Here is a 23626-nt window from a genome sequence, read left to right as displayed (position 1 = left end):
ACCAAGTTATGGGAGATTTTAATTTCTAGTTGTTATAATCAGCACCAGTAAGATTTTTTGTCAAGTGAATTATATTATTTCAAATGTTCTTGTTTCAACTGGATATCAGAATGACAATGGTTAAACTTTGCGTAAAATGTATTTGCATCATATTTGTTGCAATATTTGAAGGCACACAATAGTTTCATATTAATAGGACGCAAAATAATCAAAAATACAACTAGAATTTATAAAAAACATTATAAAGCCCAAAACAGCGGGAACAAATTAACCAATGAGACACAGTATGACAGTTAGTTTTCCAACTGTAGCATTTTGTATGTTACTTGGGCACTCTTGTGCAATTTTATGGCACCTTACCACAGAACACAGAAAAGCAAATAAAAGTATGAATGGTATAATGAAACAAGAAGTTTTAATTTAATGCAAACAGATAAAAAGATATGAACAATCTATATTTGCAACCATGCTAAACTGTTTGTCAGGTAAAATATTTATGTTTTGTGATTTTTATATTTCAAAAAATAACTAATCAAATTGTTTTTTGTGTTGTTTAGTGTTTGAGTGGATGTTCTTTTGTTTTCTAATCGTTGTTTGTACAATACAGATATTGCTAACACTTTTCAGACACTTGAAGTGTGTTGACGTTTTACCACACAGTGTTGTAGCAGAATTTTTTTACAATATTGCAGCCATATCATAACGTCGGTGATTGAGGCAAACCTCTTTGAAATGTGGATAGTTTTTGTCCAGAATAAGGCTGATCGCGACTGCCTTCATAAACAGCTTGTTGCGCTGCTGTGTATTTAAAACTGTTTTTCCATTCAAGTTCCTCTTCTATCTGCTGCCTGTATTTGTTTTTGAAGAATCCAGCCTAAAAATTTTGCTCGATTAGATCATAGTTCTTCAGATGAATATAGTGGTGAGACATGCATGTTCTTTCTTACATAATATTAGTATGTCCTGTGGTGTGTTGTTAAATTAACAACCTTGAGGGCTATGTTTAATGTTATGTTTATTTATAACCTCACATGATGGGCAGTGCCTAAAATGAGTAGGTCATCAACCTGTCTATTTATTTGCAAGTCTGTTGAATAATTTTATATTTGATGTATTAAATCATGTTGTTGGTGACTACAAATGTCATTTAAGTTTCTTGCCTAGGGAAACACGAGTTGTCAAAACAGGATTTTAATCCAATACCCTGTGAACACAAGACAGTTACCCTAATCATCAGCCATCTTAGTTACCTAACATAATTGTGGTCAATACTAAATTTATGAGAAAACAAAACATGATGTGCTATTTGGAACTTTTGAATATCTGCATGATTTAAACAATTTTTTGATAAATTGCTTGGAATATCATTACCTTGCGTAATGCTAATATTGTAAGGAGAAGAATTAAAATTCCAGCTGATGCTGCTGCAGCATAAATCCACCAGTTCATCTTATAAGATGTTGGTTCTAAAAATTCCTTAAACTCATCATTGAAAGCTTGAGTTATCACCTGCCAAAAACAATGGAAGTGACAATGTAAGTGTATGTGTGTAACCTCAGATTGGTACTTTGAACTTCAGATTAATTTGTTACATACGTATTTCACTATATTACCAAATTTTTGCTGGAAAACCTGTCTAAACCAACCTGTTTTCCCCAAAGCTACAACTTCCCCCAAACAATCACAAATGTTTTCTTATGAAAAATTTGTTATATACTGCTATAAAATTATGCTAAATATTGAAAGTTAACATGTTAACAAAGCATAGAAACATGTAGAGTAGAACTGAAATTAGGGCCAAGTTTTCAATTTCTAGGTAGCAGTAGTGCAAATTATTTGTTTGGTCAGAGCACTATTGTTTTGGTTTTATAATTTATCATACACTTTGCATCATTATTGCCAAGACTGATTTTTACCATTGTTGTTTCATCTTTTAGTGATTGGCCATCTTTTGAGACAAGAAATTGTGACTTTTTCACAGAAGCTGAAGCTTGGGAAGTGATTGATACCTTCCAGAGGTTTGCCTAAAAAGGTAAATAACTATTTTATCCTGCTAAGGTATAAATTTCATAACTTAAGGTCTGAGCAGTAATAACCAAAACATGCTTTATTTAGAATTATAACATGCTTATTTTACACACAAAAAAAATGTTGACAAATTCACACATAAAATATAAAAATGAACAATTCCTGGTGCTTTATGCAAGTGTAAAAGACTACTCTTTTATTGTGCCAAAAAATGGTTGCACTAGCTGTTCTTTATTCTTGTTGTCGCATTACTGTTTTTAAATGATTTATGTAACTTAGTTAGTTGTTTTCAGTTTCACACAAAACTCACTGCTAAAAACGTGTGCTTCCAAATTCTAAAGCCAAGCTTTAGAGTTGCTGATTTTGAGGGCTTGAGATTTGTAAAGTCACAAAAGAGAGTTTCACAAACCACTTTGTCTGCAAAACATAAAATAAATAGTTCGAAATAAAACAATAACATGTCACATTACAGTGAAATTCTTACTTGATCTGCAACTTAAGCTTGTTTCATGAAATTCTTTTTTGGTTTTTGAATCTGTTTTTGCATTGCTCAATGCATGGCCAAAGTCAATTGGTCCTTTTCCCCGATTTGTTGAGACTTCAAGTTGGCCTGTTTCATTTATGTGTTCAGAGTTGATCAAAATATCTGTGTCTTTGCACTATAAAAAGCAATGGTTTAAAATTGTTGACTGACAAGTTTTTGGCCTTTATTTATTAAATTCTATGTTTCTTATGTAATTCACGATTTGTCCTCCAATCCCGAAATCTTGCTAATGAAACAAAATCAATGTAAAAATGTCATAAACATATGTAAGTTACAAATGACTTTTTTTATATTATCTTGGTGTGTGATGGAGTACAGTACTGGTAATATTAATGTCGATGTGGATTAATAAACTTAAATTAATAGACAAAAAGCGATAAATTGCTAATGAGGTTTAAGGACAAATTTTATCTCGGCTTTTATTTCACCAATTTGCCTTAACTTTGTAATCTTGTCCAGACACCTTGTATTCATTTGGTTAAGTGGTCAATTAGTATTAACTTACCATGCATGCACTTAGAGGATCACATACCACAGTGTACAAATACAGAATATCATGACCACTCTTTGTTTCTGTTGGCCATTTAACCTGCAACATAAGATGGCTTTTAAACATTGCTTGACTAAAGAGCAGTAATATATTCCAGTTTATTAACAGCTAGCAAGAAATGTTTTGTCACATGGCAATTATAAATTTCTTTTACTTTATTACAACAAAAGATAACAAGTAGACTTGACTAATAAGTTGCTTGTTAAGTAAGATTGTTTTTGATGTCTTACTGTTAGAGACATATTTGGAATAGTTGAAGGTCCAGTGTTGTAAATATTGTAAAGATGCCAAACTTCTGGTCCAATGTCAGCAAAGGAAATAATATTTGTCTCATTCTTTCTTGAGAACGTTGTTTGATCTGTATGTGATTTTCTGTGAAAAAAAATTAGTTCAAGTGGACCAAATTGAGAGCTGTAATTTAGTGTTATGCTTGGGATTTGCATTATATTTTCTTCCTTTTACATTTAACTTTACAAGTTTTTTTCTTATAAAAATCTTCTTTAAAAGTTAGTTGCATTAATTTTTTATTTGACTGAAGAAGTTTTCTGTCTAATTTAGGCATTATTACCAAGAATAGAAACAAAAGACAAACAAAAAATGTTTATTGAAAAAAGAGAATAAAATTCTTCTCCTACCCATAAATGTTAAATCCTGATTCAAATGCCACATTCATGTTCACATCACAGTCATTGTTAGATGTGTCAACCTCTGTGTTTGAAGTAACTGTTATGATTTTCACATTCACCTTTCCACCTTTGAAGTAGTCTTTCACCCCAAACTGAAGACAGAATCATATATTATCACCACCAATATTAAGCAATGCAATATGTGCAATATCAAAAAATATGTTGTTTGGTTTTGTTCTTAGAACGAAGTAAGTGTTTTTTATGTGCCATGGTTAGAATGTAAATTTTTATGACAAAAAATATTTGTCCAAGAAAACAATAACTAAATATACACATGCATTACAGCTGAAAAAACAACAACAATATTACCTGCAAAGTGAATAAACAAGTTTCTCCTTGTCCCATTGTTGCAAACTTATACTGCAAACCAAATTTGTTGACACCTTGATCAGCATTAGACTGTGGAGATTGTTTTTCAGATATCAACCCAGACTCCAAGTTCAACATACACCTTTGACCCTACAAAGATTAAGATACGAGTTTTGTTTTTTGTAAAACTGCGAAGAATTTTAATTGAAAATTTTTAATATTACAGACGAACGCCTACCGGTTAATCGCATAATCCGTTTAATTGCATCACAATTAAAAATCCCAAACCGTCGCCCATCGTTTGTTAAGAAAATCGTCCGGTTAATCGCATAAACCGGATATTCGCATCGATTTTCAACGAAATATGCGATTAACCGGATTGATGATCTCTATGTGAAAGTCGAACAGACCGAGTTTTTCGAATAAAAAACGACGATATGATAGTAAAATCCTCCGGAGGTAATGTACACGAAAAGACGTGGATGCATGGTTGCATTCTACACCAAATAACGCATCTAATTTCAACGTTGAAAATGACACGTCTCGACTATAAAATATTTTGGAAAAGTCATTAGGAGATTAAAACGACGTTCAGTGTACCGCTGTGCGATAACAAGGAGTCGTTATTTTAAAGCCGTGCACATTGATCCTTTTTTTTATTGGCTTATCTAATCGCCAATAGTGATATAACAGGCGTTTAAAATTTAAATGAAGAGTTCAACGTGTCAAAATTACGAAACTGGTGTTCCGGCAAAGACGCTGATTGTAATTTCTTACTAAGTGCGAACTGCACCAAATTCGAAGTGTTAAACTGTATTGAAATTTAAACAATGTTAAATGTAAAACAAACGTTTAAAAATGTTTTCTGTTATATTGTTCATGACCCGCCAAACACGTAATGGTTGTAAAAAATGTTAGATCGCAAGTAATCACACGATGTTGTTCAGATTCACGTAATTGGTAACGTGCCAACGACTGACATATTTTATGTCTTCTATTCGTGACCTTGCGCAACTTATCAGGAAGAACACCGATTAAAAAAGGCAGTTATTCCTCTAGTACTTGTTGCTGCTTTAAATTTTTGAAGCAACGATCACACGTTGATCACGTGACAGTCACGCTAGTCTTGCAGCTGCAGTTTTGCTGAGTAAGCTAAAAAGTAGCGCCACAATAAGTTTTGCTAAAATCAATTCTTCTTTTTGTCAATTGACTAACGGGTTATAATAGAAACTGATGCAGCTCGCCTTAGCGCCCTTGCGCTGTAAAATGTGCCAAAGTTGTAAGTTTGACTAGGTTTCGGTCGTGTACGGGTTTGGGCTTGCTTACAAATATGCACCTAGCACTTTGCCGCTTAACGCGCTGGTTTGAACTAGAAAACGAAATAGGTTAGAAACAACAGGCCATTTTACGTGTATATGAAGCAGACGCCTGGCACATTTATAAGGGAAACTACCCGAAACAAGACTAAAACGTCATAAACCGTCTTCATAGGAAAGTTCCCAAATTTAAATGTTGGGCCCCTTGGCTACGATGCGATGTAACATATCTTTTCAAATAAACCTTACTGCAAGAGAAAGCACAATCAAGCGAACTGCGGCATGCGCGCCAACTAAGAGTGTGTGTGTTTCTACTGTTTCTTCAACACACTTAGGCGATTGCACCATAGCCACAACAGTTAGGAAGCATAACGCCATGCATTGCGCTGAGAGTAATAAATCTAGTTTTGACTTGAGAGTACTTTTTTCGATTCTCGGCAACAAAAGAGAGAAAATACTGCCCCGTTGCCATAGTTGAGCGTCACTGCAACTTTGTTTTAGCTGGGGAAGTGAAAATGAGCACTTTCGTTAATGGCGTGTACTGTTTACATAGCAACCGGATTATCGCATAATCCGGTTAATCGCATCAAATACCCGCGGCAAATCGATGATGCGATTAACCGGATTCGTCTGTATCTTTAAAAAGTGATAACATAGAAAAAAACATTGCATTTATGATGCTTTGTCATGTGGATATTATGGTACTCATAGGATTCGGCTTGTTAAAACACTTAAATTTCAAAAGCATACAAGTAATTCAACACCTACTTTGTATTAAAGATTTTTTGTTTATATTAGTTGTGTAGTCTTCATGCATTACTTACATTTTTTGGTGCAACGCGAATCAGATACAATGATGAATTGAATTCCACTTCCATTTGCACATCATAAGCTGTTTTCACAAGGTTTGTAACGTTCACATCCACTGCTATCATTTTGTTTACGTCAATAACAATTTTGTCTTTCAACTGATTGGGTGGCAGTTGTTTACCATGTGTTGTGCATTGTGTCTTGACATCTGATTTGCAGGTTCCATTGGTGCATTCATTGCTAAATGTGATCTGTAATCATAAAACAATTTTTTTGAGATATGAAAACATTTTTTGTTTATACTTTACTGTGTAAAAACATTGCAAGTTTAAAAATTGTCAAAGAATTTACTGTAGTGTACTTTTGTCTGTTTTGTACCTAAACTTACATTTGTTTGGAGTGGCTTTGCATCAAATATGTCAAGTAGAGGCATCTTTTTACCAATTGTTGAGTAAGTGAGTACAACTGTCATAGGTAGAAGTTGATTACGAACTGGCAACTGGAAATATTTTGAAAAATTATTAGTCAGAAATATATATTTTAGACAGAAGTTTCGTCATGTGAAACTGTAAAAATCTATATTCAATTTTAGTTAGTTGTGTTTGTCTCTTTAAGTTTTACAAAAAATGTGTTGATTCTTTTGTACACAAAGCTCTGGTAAAAGAAAAGAAAAGCGTCAAACTTTTTCAATTTGGCATGCTGTGAAAAATTAGAACAAAAATTTGTAAAACTCAACTATTACCTTGATTAGAAGCATTGATGAAACACAAGTTGTTTTGTGGATTTCCATCATTATTTTACCTTTTTCGTTTGAAAACCTTCCCCTTGCTTTGTAGGGTAATGAGCCAACATCAGGTTGCAAAGCATAGTTAATGGCTGTAAAAATGGTATGTATAATTGAAACTATGGCACTGTGTGTTAAACTCATAGCAGGTGGGTTATACTAGCTTTATAATGTTTTTGTTAGTTTGAGAAAATGATAATAAATGGATAATTGTTCTGAAAATGTTGTTGAATAATTTTGTTGTAGTATGCTACTGTTTTGTAATAAATCTCTGTTAAAAAAGAAATGGGGAAAAACTTAAACAGTAGACATTCAAGGTTAAACTGCAGTTTTTAGGATTATGTATTGTTCAAGGATTGTAGTTAGTAAAAAAGCCACTGTTTGATATACAAGGAAATTTGTCAAGGGTACAAGTTCTCTATTAATTCTTAGAACACTGAACTATTTTTTTAAACTTAGCAAACAATAGAACACATTGTCACTTACAAATAACTGTCACTTACAAATTCTGGAGCTGATATTGGTTCCATAAAAGTAAAAGCAGGCAGTGACATTGCTGCACACAAAGGTTCCGTTCCCATCACAGGCTGAACTGTAGTTCGTGTTGTGAGTTGATAAGTTGAAAACACTGGGATATGCTTGAAGTGTCATTTTTGTGTGTATAACTGGCTTTGATAACAAGATGGCAACTCGATCATTGCCAGGTGCACCGACTGCAATGTCTAAAGAAAATAAAGTTTCTTGGTTTATTAAAAACAACACACAACTCGGATTTGTGAAAATTTTTAGGCTATGTGCAAACATGAGTTATATGTTAGTCATAAACAGGTGTTTATTATTATAGTATGCTTTTTTTAAAACTATGCTTAAACTGTTTGATCATAGTTACAACAAACCCTTTTTTTTCATTCAATAAAAAATATTTTTATTTTGTGTATGGTTTTATCTTTGCCCAGAAACATATGTTTTACTAAATTTGATAAACCTGTAGTACAAAGATGTTATACAACTTCATAACCAACCATTGTATCCATTGTTGTCGATATCAATGCCACCAGACAAAGCAAACCCAAAGTAAACTGGTCGATTCTTTTTCTTTTGAGATGATTTTATCACTTGTGTATGTTTTGCTGTTATACCAATATCTGGCCTGCCATTGTAGATATAAATAGCTCCTGTAAAATGTACATGATTCAAAATATTGAACTAAAATTTACTCCTAAATTATTTAGTTAAAAAAAACACTTTTAGTTTAAATAATCAGACATGATTGGGTTGCCGCAATAATGTCTATTTTTCCTATTCAAAGAAAGAGAAATACCTGCATTGGTTTAATACCCATAACTTTACAGGCATGTTGTGGAAGCCACTATGTACTAAACCAGTGATTCCCAAACATTTTTGACAAATATGACTAATATAGTGCATAGTAGATGCTAAACAAGACAATGATCATTAAAAGATCTTTTATCAACTTTACAGGCCATTCCAGGACTTAGGTGTCCCTTTACAAACCAAATGCAAAGATTAAAGTAACTTCCTCAGTTTGGGAACACTGGTCCAGACAATTTATGAAAGTCAACAAGGCTTATGCACACTTACCATCACCACTAGCTGTTGATGGTGCACCAACCACCAAATCATTGTAACCGTCTTTATTTAGGTCTCCAACCGCTGCCATTGAAAATCCAAATCTTGAGCCTTTCTCTGCCAATCCCATCAAAACAATTTCCTGTGGTTGTGGTGCAACTACGTTTTTGCCAATGCCTGTAAAAACCACAATACGCCATGGAAATATTGTAACAATAGTGTTGGAAATTGTGGTGTTTGGTATAATTTTATGGTTTCCAATCTTTATTGTTGAATTGCTCACTTAACAATTTAAAGCATGTTCCTTTCCCAAATAGACTACATCGTACAAGCCAAACCTTAGAAAGATTATTTGTTTAAAATAAAATAAAGTAAGTTCCTCTAATCAAGTTTTAAAACTCCTCCCTGGTTTGGATCCACTGCTATAGTCCTTTAGTCAAACCAATTGTGGCAACAAATAAATTGACTTCTAGATAATAAAACACAATTTATTGTGCAAAAAGAATACAAATATATACCTGACATATAGACAAATACTCTGCCCTCATTGTCAAGTTTGTCGAACCACAAAGGGGCACCAACAAACAAATCATCAATTCCATCACCATTGGTGTCGGTTACACACAAAGAATAACCAAAGTAACTTCCCATTTGCTTTCCATGATGCTCGCGAAGAATAGTATCTTTAACAATAGAACCTGCAAAAATTTTTTCATTGACCATTACTTACAAATGTTGTGAAACTTTTGGGTCAAAAATATAGTAGTAAGAAGGTTTTAATGTTAACTCAATATTATTTGTCAGATGCGAAAGTTTTGAAGAAATGAGTCCTGGCAATTGGTCACATTTAGCCTTAAATCCATGGCCAAATATTTAGTCCACTAAGATAATAGTATATCACTAATGTTATGCATAGTTTCCCACTCATGATCGAAAAATTTTTTACTGGGTTGTTTTGTTGGTTTGTAGCTTCTGCTTAACAACAGTCTATTAAAAAAAATTGGTTCGTGGATAACCTGGTAAAAATATACATTTAAGTTTTTTTGTTTTCAATGTTTTGAAATGAATTTGTTACTATGTACTTTTTGTTTCCTCTATTTTATGGTTTGAAACTTCAATAGCATTTAAGATAGTATTTTTTTAACTTTGTGATGGTGGCAGCCTTAGCTGCAAGAGCTAGATGATAAAAATTATAGGTTTTGTGTTGAATTGCATTGCAATTATTTTAACAAACCTGTAAAATTGGATGTTCTTACAACAAAAACGCTTCCTTTGCTCATCATTCTTGGTGCTGCAACTATAAGATCCACTTGATCTGGACTGATGACTCTTCCAGAGGCTACTGCATATCTGAAATTGGATAAGTAATTATAACCTTGACAATTTTGATAAAATTCTATGCAGAAACATACAATAAAACACATTCATGTTACTTTTTAATGCAGTATGTAGCAGCAAAATTACCATTTTTCTACAGATACCTATATTGTAAACCTAATTATACTCTTTTATTTAAAAAAAAAAACTGCGAACATTAAAAGAAAAGGGGACTGTTTTTAATATCTGGATATACTTTTACTTTAATTTACGTGAGCATATCATCTACAGATGATCTGAGTAACCAGGAAATAGGCCATTAATTTTTGCTTTTCTGTTAATTCACAATGAATTTATCATCCTTATTCAAAACTGTTACAGACAAAGAAAAAGCTCTTTATGCAATTAACCAGAATATGCAATTACCAAGTACTTGCGATTGAGAATTCTCATGCTGTTAAATTAAATATGTGATTAACCAAATAGCTATTTCCAATGTTGCGCTGTATGACAAAGAACACTATTTACAGCCTGTCAAGACAAAAACTTACCCAAAATAGGCATTGGAAAGCATTTCAGTGATCAGATCAGCATTTTCTGTATCATTTGACAAGGATCTTTTCTTTCTATTTTTATTTGTCGGTGAAATACTCCTCTTTAAAATTGTCATTTTATTGTCACTTGTCTGTTGTTCAAGTGATAAATGAAATGTAGATGCTTGGGTTAAGCCCATTGTCTGTTTGTTAATGTGTGTGGAGGTAGCATTTTTTGATTTAAAATCTCTTCCTTGTGTATTATTGTTAAGTTTCTCTTTATACTGTGGTAACATTGTAGAAGTGTTTGTTCCAGCTGCAGTTGGTTGGGGTGTTTCAGTTGCAAATTGTTTACCAAATGTTTGGCTTTCTGTGGTATTTTGTGGTAAAGCACTTAGAAATGATGTAGTATCAGTCACAGTTTTTGCTATTTTTGTTGAAGTATTCACTTGCGGTTGTGTAAATTGTTCATTTGAAACTGTTGTTTTGCTTGATGCTGTTGTTACATCAGACAAAACTTCAGACCTTACGGTTGTTGCAATTTTATGTGATGAAATATGCTCAGAGGGTGTAGTTTGCTTTATTGCAGATTCTGCTTGGGATGAAGGATTTGTTGTTTCCGGAGTTGTATTTTGTTCAGAAGTGGTAGTTTTTGAAACACTTGTCTCCCCTGCAACAATAGATGGCAGTGGTGTAGTAAAAACTTGATTTGCAGATGACCTGACCTTTGATTGTTTGGTTGTAATCAAAGGCAGTGTGTGTTCATCAGTTTGTGGATCTTCTTTTACATTGGTTTTATCTGTTTGGTCAGATGGAAGTTTGCTTTCTAGCGACTGTTCAGTTGTTAAGCCGTTATGTGGGGCTGCTACAGTATACTGGATTGTTGTTGTTTGAAAACTGTCAGCATCTGAGAATCCAGTGTCTAAATCTGTAATTTCAGGAATTTGTGGATCATGACTAGTTCCATCTATGTCCACCATTGTATTGCTACTTAAATACTCATATGATGTAAGTTCCTCTTCATATTCTGTTGAGCTTCGCCGCTGCCTGGATTCTGTGGGCTTGGGGATTGTCAGCGACTGTGTACTCACTTGTGGACTTTCGGTTGTAACTGCAGGTGAAATTACAGTTGTCACATCATTTTCTGTGACATTGTTTACTACCAAACTGGCTATTGTTGTTTCCATATTCTCTATTTCCATTGTTCCTTCAGTTGTCAGTATGGGTTCAGTACTATTGCTTTTATCTTTCTGTTGTTGTTTTTTCTTGTTGTTTTGGTATGTTGTAAGCAAGTCTCTAAAACTTGTCCTAACCGGCATTTGCAATGGAGTATTTTTGATTGAGTAAGTTGCGTAACCTCCTGACCAGTCATTAAGCCCAGGTAATCCAAGTATTAGGTCGTCGTTATGAAATGTTGAACAAAACCCAGCCTGGCTCTGTTCAGTTGTGTATGTTTTGCCTATGAGACAGAAAGTCATGATTTTATCAAGTTTTTCTAAATTATTAGTAAACTATATGGTGGAAGCCAATACCTAGACGTTTTTGGCTATATATTGTTTCATGTATGTCGAAAAACAAATTCAAAAACTTTACCCAAGCAAAACAAACGTAACTTAACAAAACTGTATTTTTATGTTGGTTCTCACAATTACTTTATTTCCGGAGGCTGTTTGGTTGTAACATGTGTCATATACATTGCTTCCATGTGCCATAAGAACACTTGCTTTTTTGACTAGTTTATATTTTTTTGATACAAATCTTTTACTTTATAGTTTACACATTTTTGGGCCCCGACTTTTACGGTATTATCCTCTTTTAATCAATATCATAATATGTCAACACAGCAAAATAAACATAATAGCCTGAATTAATTGTAAAAGGAAGAAAAAAAGTTGTACATATATTTACCCTGGCTTTCGAGTGCTGTTATACTCTGTTTAATCTGTCCCCGAATTGCCTCCAAAGCAACATAGTCACTTTCGCTGTACACACTTCCAATGTTTGAAGCAATCTCAATAAGTTCTGATTTAACAACTTCTGATCCAACTCCAATAGCGATTATTGAAATTCCTAAAAAAATAAGTGGGTATAATTTTTGCGCTTTGTTTTGTATTGTTTGTGTGTTGGTATTATTTAGACCAAAAAACAGTTTCGTTCTTGTGAATTTTAAATCTGGTTGTTTGTGACGTTGGAAAATTTTCTAAAACAAGGACAATAACCTTTTCCTTTGGCATTTCTTGCTGGTTGAGTAACATCGTCATTGGACTTTCCGTCTGTTATTACGACTGCAACATGTTTTGCATTTTTTCTCATACCATTTTCAGGAGAGAACATCTGTTTGGTTATGTAGTCAATTGCTAAAAAAGATAAATTTAAATTATGAACACAATTGGAAATAGTTGGTTAGGCAAAAGGTTACAAACTGAATCGAGTTTATTAGCAGACTGCTCAAAAGTGCAAAATGCAGTTATTTCAGAAGATCGTTTAACAGACTTTAAGTACATTGGAAAACAGGAGTCACATTATACATAAACAAGTTTGTGTTCATAACTCCAACCTTTTCCGGTTCCTGTTCCACCTCCTCTGTATTGGGCTCGGTTCAAAGCTTCTCTAAAGTCTTGTATTTTATGAAATTCATTTAAATGAAATATCACTCTGGGATCTGCATTAAATACTGCCACACCAACCTGCAAGCAATGATAGATTTGTCAAATATGTGTAAGTCAAGCATTTAAAATAATGATGTTTTACATCCATTTAACTTTTCTAACTGTCAATCAAACAATATGACATTACCTGTATGTATTCCTTTCCAATTGGGAGAGAACTAATTATGTTCCTTAACCAGTATCTAATATTGATAAAGTTGTGGCCCAAAACTGTTGAACTTTCATCAATCAGAAAGATTAAATCAAGTTGTCCAGTGTTACAAACCTAGAAAAATAAAAAGTTTGATTTGTTGTTGATAGTTTTTTGTATGGATACATAACTAAATAAACCAAACTGTTTGTTTGTTTGCTTAAGTGCAGTTTATTTCCTGGTATTGTTTAACAATTGTTTAAAGTCATATAATGGTTTCATATAAACCCTCAAGCATTTGACAATGCTTTTGCATAATACAGTACTCATAAAAAGTGCACCATTAAAAAGAGCTAAAGATACATCAGCAAATGTTTATATGTAACATACAACTGAATAAAAAATATTGTTAGCAAACTTTAAACAAAACAATGCTACAAACGGTGGCAAAGTCATCATAGTGTAATGTAGCAGCAACATGCCACATAGGCAAAGTAATACCCAGAAACTGAAAATAACTTTTTGCTTTGCTGTTGGTAAAAACAATTATTATTTAATCACACTCTACCTGTTTTAGACTGGGCGATAGTATTGACTGATCTGTCATGGTCAGATTATTGTCCAGTAAATAACATAGCCCTGTTACTTGCATATTTCCACTGCAGTTGTGTCGCCAGTTTGGTGCACAGGTCAAAATTTCACCTGTTTTGTTTAAATGTTGTAATTTGTCACATTGTAGACTTACAATATTAAAAATTTATATGATACTATAACGACAATAAACATTAACCGTTTCTTTTCCAACACTTCATCTTATAGTCAAAAATACAACTTTGGTAAATACATCTGGCAAACTTTCAGTTTAGTAGACCCGATTATAAAATTACAATTTTTATTAGAGGTGAGGAAAAATCCATTTGAGTGGAGTAAAAATTGTTTTTTAAATGACCAAATAAATTAAGTTAAATTTAATCAAGTTAAATTGTAGTAAAAATTAATTAAGTTAAATGAATAATCATGCCCAACAACTTTAGGTATTGCTACTCAGTAAAGGTCCCAGAGAAATAATGTGGTACGTATTACTATTGTCATGCATCATGTGGTTTATGTTTTGCTATTTTACCTGTTTGAGGATTCATGGCCACAGATCCACCAACAGATTGACCAGTTCCGTCCAAATCTTCAGTACATTGTCCTTCTGTTATGTTAATATCATCAATAGCAATATCACCAGTCCAATCAACCCCTCGAATTGCTTCAAATATAATCTGGTGGATTAAAAAAAGTCTGTTATTTGCTGGCAATTTGTTTAAAATTTAAGCTTTTCTGTGTCTAGTGTTTCGTTTGTTACATATTTTGATAGTTGTATGTAGCAGTGGGATTCAATTTTTTCGTCAGCCGGTTCTATCACAAAAGTCATATTTTTCAGCCGGTTCTGTTACAAAAGTCATATTTTTCAGCCAGTTCTATCACAAAAGTCACATTTTTCAGCCGGTTTTGTTACAAAAAGTCCATTGACAGTAACCAGCAATGCTAACCGGTTCGCTGATCTCATACAATTTCATGAGGCGGTTCTATAGAACTGGTGCGAACCGTCTGAATCCCACCACTGGTTATATGCAAACCTTGTAGTTTTCCTCTGCAATGACAGTAATATATCCTGGTCTCCACACATTTTTCTGGTCTCCATCTTGATTCCAAATCATTCGAAGTCCAGATGCATTTGTGTACAAATAAACATTTAGACTGCCAGTTGTATCCCCGTGCATGTGGTACCAAAATCTAAAAAATATTTGTATTATTATAAATGATTTTGGTGGTATATTATGAATGAACATGATGTGCTTCCTGATTTAAGCATAGGGAAAATCATTTGACACTTAAAACAAAGTAGAGATTGTAGGGACATAACTGCCTTACAATGACAAAAATAGCTTTGACCTTCAGAAAGTTCAATATGTACAAAATGGAATTAAGCAAGCACTACATATTTTAAAAGAAATAATTGCAAAAAATATATTTCTCAAAGTTCTGCCACAGAAAAAAGCTATGTTTATTCACTTTAGAGCAAGGAGTTACATAAGTATATAAGATTGTATTTGTTATTTTATAATTCCAGTTACCTCACACATGCCCCTGAAGTTGCTTGAAAGATTGGGGTGGAAGCCATAGCTGCAAGACCAAACTGATTGTCTGCACCATGTGGAAGAGAAGTTTCAAGGTACAGAAAATATCCCTTGCGCCAAACTGCATAAAACAATATATAAGCTATTGCTGCCAGGCATAGTATCAAGTTTAAAGAGCTCTTCTGGCAAATGTGATTTTAATGTTGAAACGTCGGAATAAAATCACATTTTCCAGAAGAGCTCTTTAAACTTGCATAAAACAATTTAATTAAATTAAACAAATAACAAAGAAAATATGCTTGATTTCAATTAACATTTTTAACTGTAATGCACACTTAAAATTAAGAGGAATGTAGATTATTAAAACCAGATACCACATACTAACTTGTTACATATCTATTTCATGGTATTTTACCTACAAAATTTGTATAATTGGGATGTAATACCTTGAAAGGTGTGATCTGTGTTGGGACCAGTGTTGTTTGATGGAGTTGGTAGGTTCGTTTTTGTCCAATTCATGTCCCCCATTGGTAAATATTCCAAGTTTGTGTTATTCTCAAAGTTACATGAGTATATTAATTCTGGAAGTAAACACATTTTATTAATTTTAATATGTTTTGACAAATCAAAACCTATGGTCTTTTGAGAAGTGTTTTTGTACAGACCCTCATGGAAAATGTTTGGTTTGTTTTGTTAAAATTTTATTTCACATACTTTGTGGTCTAGCAGCTGGATTGATGTTGATTGTAGTACACAATTCTTTTTTCTTTAATGTTCTAGCCCTTTCAAGGTCAAGGTTGCATTTGTAAACAGCCCCATCTCGTGGTCGACTACTAGTCTCTTTATGTTTGTTGCTGTAATCTTTTGGAGCTCCAACTATCAATCTGTAAGAAAAAAAATGCATTTTTTGCTAATTTGTTTGTTGAATTCAATGAATTGTCTACAAGGTACAATTTTTTAAAATGATGTTTACCTCCAACCAAATGAACACAACATAAATCCTGTTTAAAGAGTTTGAATTGATTTTTTGTTTCTGTGTTAAATGCTGTTTGCTCATTTTGATCAGAAGAATGTCTTTTAAAGTTCAAAGTTTTACAAACTTTTCATGAACTTAATGGTTTGTGCACTGACAAATTATACCCATTTAAAGACTTTGGAGTTAATATGGTGGTGAAAATATGCCTATGCATGTAAAGTTAAATGCCATATGTATCTTAAAAACAAGCAACCACAAATTGATACTTAGTACATAACAGGCATTTTCATTTTCAAAAAAAATTAAACAAATTCACACAAAAATTTGGATTAAAAAATATACGTTTGTACACCTTGTTTTTGCAAAATCAGCTATGTGTAAAACAAAATCTATACATTTTGTGGGAATTCATTATAAAACTGCATCAAAACGTCAATTGCTATATCAGTCCTCCTTGTGGGAATCAAACCCGCAACCCTAAAGTTTTAACTTTAGTCAGCGAGACTTTTGTCTTTACCACTTGTTTACCAGAGGTTCGGTTCAAACGAATGTTATTACGCAGGATGTGTATACGCACTTCCTCATTATGCAGAAAAATGCAGCAAAAGCCGCAAATGACAAGAACTGATTTATATGCAATTTTATATGCGATGTAATTGGTTTTATTCGCCTCTGTTTGTATGTGGATTCGAGTGCGTTAGCATGTGGAGTTCGTTAGCATGTTCACTATGCCTTTGCAAAAGTGGTTTTGTGTATTTGTTTTCTTTATCCATAGTGTTATCAAGCGTGATCTTTTATGTACTAAAAACTACCTTTTGTTTCCTTCGAACAATAATGCGGTAATTTAAATATAAAATTAAGTTATTATCGCACGATATATCGATTATTACATCTCTACGTCTTACGCCATCTATATTCTTTAGTAGCTCCTATAGGCTCCGATAAGTAAAGGCACAGCGTTAGATAATTGCAGTCGTATATGACATGATTCAAGATATTTTTTGTTAAAAATCGTGCAACGTTTTGAAGTTAAACGCTACACCAGGGGTCGACAATCCCTGGTATTTTTCATGGCTCGCCAACCGATTTGCGTGTTTACATTGAAGTACTAAATTTTCAGTTTTTTATCATGTCACTGTTTTTGAAATCCAGCCAACATGCACAAAACACTCTACGTTGCTTGTTATTACGATCACCTGGGACAAGCTACTATTACCCACAAAATAATGGATTATAAGTAAAAATGTACTTGGAACATTTATATCAACATTGAACCAATGATTAACACGCCACTAAGCCTGCAATATCTGACCATTGCTCAAAATTTCGCTTTATAGTTTATATTCCTAGTTTGATCAATTTCACATCATAGGTTAAAGAAAGTGCATGACGGCTTTACAAAATATTGGTTCGCATTTGCTGTGTCTGATCTTGCGGTCAAGAATCGGTCTAGTCCGGATATGTTCTGCTCAGGTGACAGGAAATGTCAGGGTTAACCATAGGTGACTAAAAATTTCCTGCTGGTTTTAAAAGGCATTGTTCCTTATGAAATTGTCCATCGATACAAAAAAGAGCATTTTGGTCGTGATTAATGTTTAAAGCACAACTTATAGCTACTTAAACCAGGGGTCGGAAATCTTTTTTGTACTGCGGACCAGTTTTAAAATTAATTTTTTTCGCGGACCAGGCTTCAACTATACATATTTAGCAATCAAAACGTCTAAATTAGTTTGTCATCTCTGGGATACATGGGCAAAATGTTTAAAAAAATTCAACATGAAAAAGTATAGGGCCCGGCAACAAACTCCTCGCGGACCGGCGGTTGCCGATCACTGACTGAAACGACGTAATTTCAGGGTAAAGCAAATACATTTTGAACCGTTTACAATTTTTCCGCTTTATGCCGTTGACTCACTTTTTTCCAGACTCGTTTTCCTGAAGCAGAACGGAGTAGCCGAAATGAATTGCACGCTTGTTTGACACATACATGAATCCTTTGGAAAGCTCCAGTACATTGAACGCTTCCGCTTGTCGATTCAATATTAGGAGAAAAAGCCACAGCAACCAGAGGGAACACTTTCTCTGAAGTCCTTGGTTTGCTTTGCTATGCATTGTCTCAAGGGTAATAAGCAATTTTCTCAGGATACTCTTAATTTACATTTACATATATAAACGCGTTTCATATCCCCTGAAACAAATAAGTATAGAGTTAATAGGCTTTAGGTTTCAGATCTGCCTTCAGCAACCAAACTGTACGGTTTCCAAAACATCCGCCCACATGTTGATATTTAGCCTACAGCATCTTCGAAATGCGTGAGAGGTAAGCGCTCAGTTCATTTTTTTAGCAATTCGACACAATGAACTGCAAAACTGAACAACGGTCGTAAAAGGGTTACAACTAAATAAGTTGTTTTATATTTTTTTATGTTTGGCTTAGATATTTTTTCAAAACTGGTTTGTGACCGCCACAAGCTGCAAACTATTACAGATTACTGACAACTTTAGTCAATAGCACTGTTTACAACTATAAAAACATAACAACGTATCGATATCATGAAAGCTCAAGTAGCTTTTTATTCGTAACCGACCTGAAATGCGCTTGCGACCCACTGTCGGTCCATGCCTCACAGTTAGGGAACCACTAAAATAATCTTAGCCAGCGTAGGCTATCCAGTTTGCTGTTTTTATCGAAAGGCAGAGCGGATAATGCAACTGCATTTTTTTTTGTTTCCCCTGACCTTATGTGTTTAGGTGGTTTGAGTTTAACGTAAGAGTAAAGGATGCGATCATTGTAATAAAGGTCAACGGACGGCATGATCAAAAACTAAATTGCGAACAGAAATGCCTGCAATGTAATACTTTCTTTACATACCGCTTTCTGACGGTTGCGTTGTTAATCAAGCAATTTTTTATGTCCGCTTTTTTGGTGTTGCCAGTTTTTGGCAAAAACGTTGTTTCCAAATGAAGGCCAAATGCTTCGTTTTACTTTACTTTATCTATACCGTTTAGAGCAGAAAGCACACAAAAGTACCTTAACGGCTAAATCAGCAAAATTATTCCACTGCGCAAGTATAAACAAAATAGATATAACCTGTTACAACGCATGACTTAGATCAGTGGTTCCCAACCTTTTTTTGACGCGACCCAAATACTTACCAAAATTTTGTTTAGTGGTTTCTCGCGACCCATGGACATGCTATTTTAGTTTTTTCAGACATGCTATTTTAAATTCAGAAAAGCTTTTTGAAAATTACTACGCAAGTTAAGCAAATTAATAACCTTATAACGAACAAATAGTGTTGTTTTTTCGACCAAACATGTCCATTTAGCCCAGTGGTTCCCAAACTTTTTCATATTTTTTTCAAAACGGCCCCTTTGCCATTTTTTCGAGGGCTCGCGGTCCTTAAACCTAAATGTGTATTACATAAAAACGAAAGTTGATTGCAGGGAGTCGAACCGGAACTGAACCCGAACCCGCGAACCGGTTTGAGCGGTTAATTTCATTAAACCCGAACCGAACCCGAACCGCTAATTACGATTTTCTAAAAACCCGAACCGGCGTTGGACCCCATATTTTGTACGGCGTTGGACCCGAACCGGACTTGGACCAGTAAAAAATGCAGTCTGTTTGATATTTTGTGCTTTTTTTCTCAAAACAGCGCACTGAAGAATACGCGAGATAACACTTATAGGGCGTGTCAAAATTAACAGTGCAGGGGCAAAATTCTTTTGGAGTTTGATAAGGCCAGGTATATGATGGGTAGAATTAAAATGAAACGAATAAAAATTTGAATAGGTTTAAAAACCGCAAACCGGTTCGGACCGGATAATTTGCCCAAACCGGAACAAAACCAGAACCCGAAAATAAACATTTTTAAAAACCTGAACCGAACCCGAACCCTTAAAAACAAAACCAAGTGAACCCGAACCGAACCTGAACCCATATGACAAGCGGTTCGACTCCCTGGTTGATTGCATGATTTTAGCTAGTTATGCAAAATTGCGCATAACAATCATCCAAAGACAGCATGTGACATCATAAACAGGACAAAAACATTACGATTGTGCGCGAACAATTGCATTTTTGATAGTTGTCATTTAATAAAGGCCATTGTTTAGCAATGGAGACAGTCGATTCTCAATTCTATTTTGATTTAAACTTATTTAGTGGCACAAACTGACGCCAAATAAGATTATAGAATTACTTCAACCACTTCGCGGTCCCCCAAAAATTGCCTCACGGACCCCTAAAGGACCGCGGACCCCAGTTTGGGAACCGCTGATTTAGCCCATACTTGGAGCTGAATCCAAGAATTATTAGCCAGACAACGCTCAACCGTCAGCTAACACATCACTTTATGACGCCACAAACAGTTTTAACCATTATCCCGAAAAGTTGTGATAAAATTATTGTTGGGGAACAATTAAGGCCTTGGGCAATATATAAAAATAACGGTACAAGGCGAAATAAAAAGTAGATGCTCTTATTGTCACTAAAACCAGCGACCCAACAGAAAGTTCAGGCGACCTAACTTTGGGTCGCGACCCATAGGTTGGGAAACACAGACTTAGATGACATTATCTTTCCTCGCCGTAATTGCCTGTACCCGGTTTACACTGTTGATCGTATCGTTGTTAACGGATGTAGCTACAAGGTTATGTTATTTATAACCTTGATCATTACTTACTAACTGTATGCAAATTTGCTTATTGCGTGTACCTGCATCGAAATCGGGCAAATACATCAGTAAACCTCGGTTAATCCGGACCCGTTTCAACCAAGAAATAGTCCCGATTTTGCGAAGATCTGGATTAACCGACGTCGATTATAGTTAAAGCCTTTCCACATTACAAATCATTTGTGCCTCAAGATTTGTCCGAATTAGACGGAGATCTGGATTAACCAAAGTTTAACCGAGGTTTGCTGTACTTTCCACAACTACATCATGACAATAGGATTTCTAAAGTGATAGTTGTGTACTGGATACGTTTTTTTTATTCAAAAAATAGTTTGTATTAAAGGTTTACACATGACAGATGGCAATTTGCACAATGTTTTACAAAACAATACGTTTTACTCTACTTCACAACAGTCCTAATTGTCTAAAAACAATTCTTTCGCTGTGGACGACTCGTCCCAGACGCAGACTAAACATCTCTTGGTTTAATGCTAAACAATCATGTTTTTATTTCAAGATCTTCTTCAAACAGTACTTTGGACAAAGCGAACTATCGAAAACGAATTTGTTTCAGTCATATGCTTTGATCAATCAAATTCGAAACTTTATTCTGTTGTGCAATACTTAGCTTCTTACCCCTGCGAAACCAATTAGCCGTCGTTTATCTGGAGTCAACAAGCGCTATGTAGTTTACAAGTTTTCTTCCTTGTCTGCAGACCGCCGACACAATCTGTCAACAAATCTACAAATTACCGTCTCGGCTTTTCGGCCGCTATACCCCTTGGGAACGGCAAAATTAAACGTCTGGGAGGGTAAAGGCAAAATGTTGGAGAAAAAACAAATCAAACAAAACCCCTTTTACCAAGATACACCCCTTTGTTTCACTTGGTGATAAAGTTTGTATATTTTACATTAGAATATTGGATTGTGGCGATTATTTCAGGATGAAACTGAAATTTGTCTCTTGCGAAAAGCATGTTACACCGCCTTTTAATCTACCAAGATACACCATTTTTATTCACTTGGTGAAAAGGTTTGTATATTATCGGTCATTGGTGTGTGTAATTTTTATTGTGCGTTTTAAAGATTTTCTTTTATTTCAGAAACCATATGAATGATGGCTTTTACGCTCATTGTTAATTTCTCTAACGGAATACTTGTCATCACATTCAGATCTTGCGCAATATGCTTTTCTTGTTTTAGGAAACAAACTTAGACCCTAAATGGATCTCAGTTTGGTGTAGTTCACTTTTACCAGACAGATTTTATCATCTGTTGGCATTTTTGAGCAATTATTAACCAAAAATGGTTGTTTCAAATTCCCCCTACCCTTGCCATGTGTTGTTTTGCAACGTTGTCCCGTTTCCTCTTTACTTCACCGAAACTCGTCCCTAAATGGCTGCTGCTTTATCGATCTCCCCTACGACCAGACATGCCCTATTTATTTGGCTACAAACGCTCTGTTACAAACTTCATCAGGCAATTTTAACACAAACCTAGGTTTCTGTGAAAGTAATCCCATGAGGTTTTATTTCAAATAGAAAAGTTGGGATTTCAATGCTTCATGTTTGATTGTTAATGTTCATTACATAGGAAAAAATGTTGAAAAACGTATGAATTTTACTAACACAGGTGGTTAGCTTTTGTGGCCCTCTCGACTGGTCTAACCATTTTTTCCTGCAGTTGTAAATCACCCACTCTGCACCAAACTTACTCTCTGGTGAGCTCCCGCCTCATGACGCTTCATCATACGCATAGCTGCAGCGCGTTCAGTTATGATCCAGTTATTACAATTGTGCCGCCCTGTTTTTGCATTCCATAACATTTCAATACTGCGCAGCTATTTCCGGCTTAAGAATTGTTCAATGCTATTGTGTCGCTATGTGTTCTTCTACCAAACGAAATAAACTCAACTCAACTTATACTGGATGCCGAAAAATGTTGCTCACTGGATTTATTACAGTTTTAGGCAACTCTGTGTTTTATGTTTTCTTTAGGAAGGTTCATTTAATACAAAGTAAATCACTTAAAAACTGCTAAACCGCGCGCTTTAGTGAACTTTGGTGAACAACAACTTTACGGAAATGCGGTCATATGGTCGGGTAAAAATGTGCGTGCTTGACTATAGGATATTTTTCTGCGTTGGAGTGGAAAAGCTTGTCAAACCTGTATCGTGCTTGTAAATCGAGAAACAAATAATATAAATTGTAAAATTTTCAGTCTAAAAATCTTAAGATCTGTTTACAGTTCGACAAACGTACATCTGTGTCTAAAAATTTCTTTGTGTCTAGATTCTAGAACATAAACTTTTGCTCAACCGCAAGATTTCTGGTCGTTATACGTCTTTGTCTTGTATAATATCATCTAACTTAACACACGTGAAACAATGTAGCCTACCCTTATTTTAGCATGTTCCCAACTGTTTTGACTGAACGTTACGCGACGGTAATAAAACCAGCCGGGTTATTTTCCAACATGCCCGTAAATTTCAATGCCATTGCGCTTAAACGTACACAACCTTTCAATTTCTGGAAAAAAATGGGCCTATTTGCGCCACCAACGAAGCTATACATAAGTAT

At 34.5% G+C, this 23626-nt stretch overlaps 1 protein-coding gene and 1 long non-coding RNA gene across 3 annotated transcripts; one reads left to right on the top strand and one right to left on the bottom strand.

Moving 5' to 3' along the window:
- Window positions 1-120: 120 nt before the first annotated feature.
- On the bottom strand, window positions 121-18480 carry LOC145205344 (uncharacterized). Its single transcript, XM_080078039.1, has 29 exons — window positions 18284-18480; window positions 16107-16276; window positions 15839-15973; window positions 15390-15513; window positions 14892-15048; window positions 14390-14534; window positions 13835-13968; window positions 13264-13401; window positions 13025-13154; window positions 12687-12824; window positions 12376-12537; window positions 10486-11926; window positions 9852-9967; window positions 9136-9315; window positions 8630-8794; window positions 8050-8202; window positions 7531-7749; window positions 6986-7119; window positions 6632-6742; window positions 6258-6494; window positions 4118-4267; window positions 3758-3900; window positions 3353-3494; window positions 3078-3161; window positions 2513-2687; window positions 2339-2445; window positions 1917-2024; window positions 1372-1509; window positions 121-874 (listed from the first exon to the last, which is right to left on the bottom strand). The coding sequence occupies exons 1-29, from the start codon at window positions 18478-18480 to the stop codon at window positions 698-700; spliced, it is 5610 nt and encodes a 1869-aa protein (XP_079934165.1). The 3' UTR covers window positions 121-697.
- Window positions 1967-22963, top strand: LOC145205350 (uncharacterized). 2 transcript variants are annotated; one of them, XR_013853640.1, is made up of 3 exons: window positions 1967-2032; window positions 15386-18490; window positions 18599-22963. It is a non-coding gene; the product is annotated as an uncharacterized LOC145205350 (long non-coding RNA). The 2 variants fall into 2 exon arrangements; XR_013853641.1 differs by lacking the exon at window positions 1967-2032 and adding an exon at window positions 6278-6338.
- Window positions 22964-23626: the final 663 nt, after the last annotated feature.

Source organism: Phallusia mammillata, chromosome 8, assembly GCF_965637545.1.
Source record: "Phallusia mammillata chromosome 8, kaPhaMamm4.hap1.1, whole genome shotgun sequence".
Lineage (NCBI taxonomy): Eukaryota > Metazoa > Chordata > Ascidiacea > Phlebobranchia > Ascidiidae > Phallusia > Phallusia mammillata.
The sequence above is the reverse complement of the archived record's forward strand: the minus strand, read 5'-3'. Positions and strand labels throughout refer to the sequence as shown.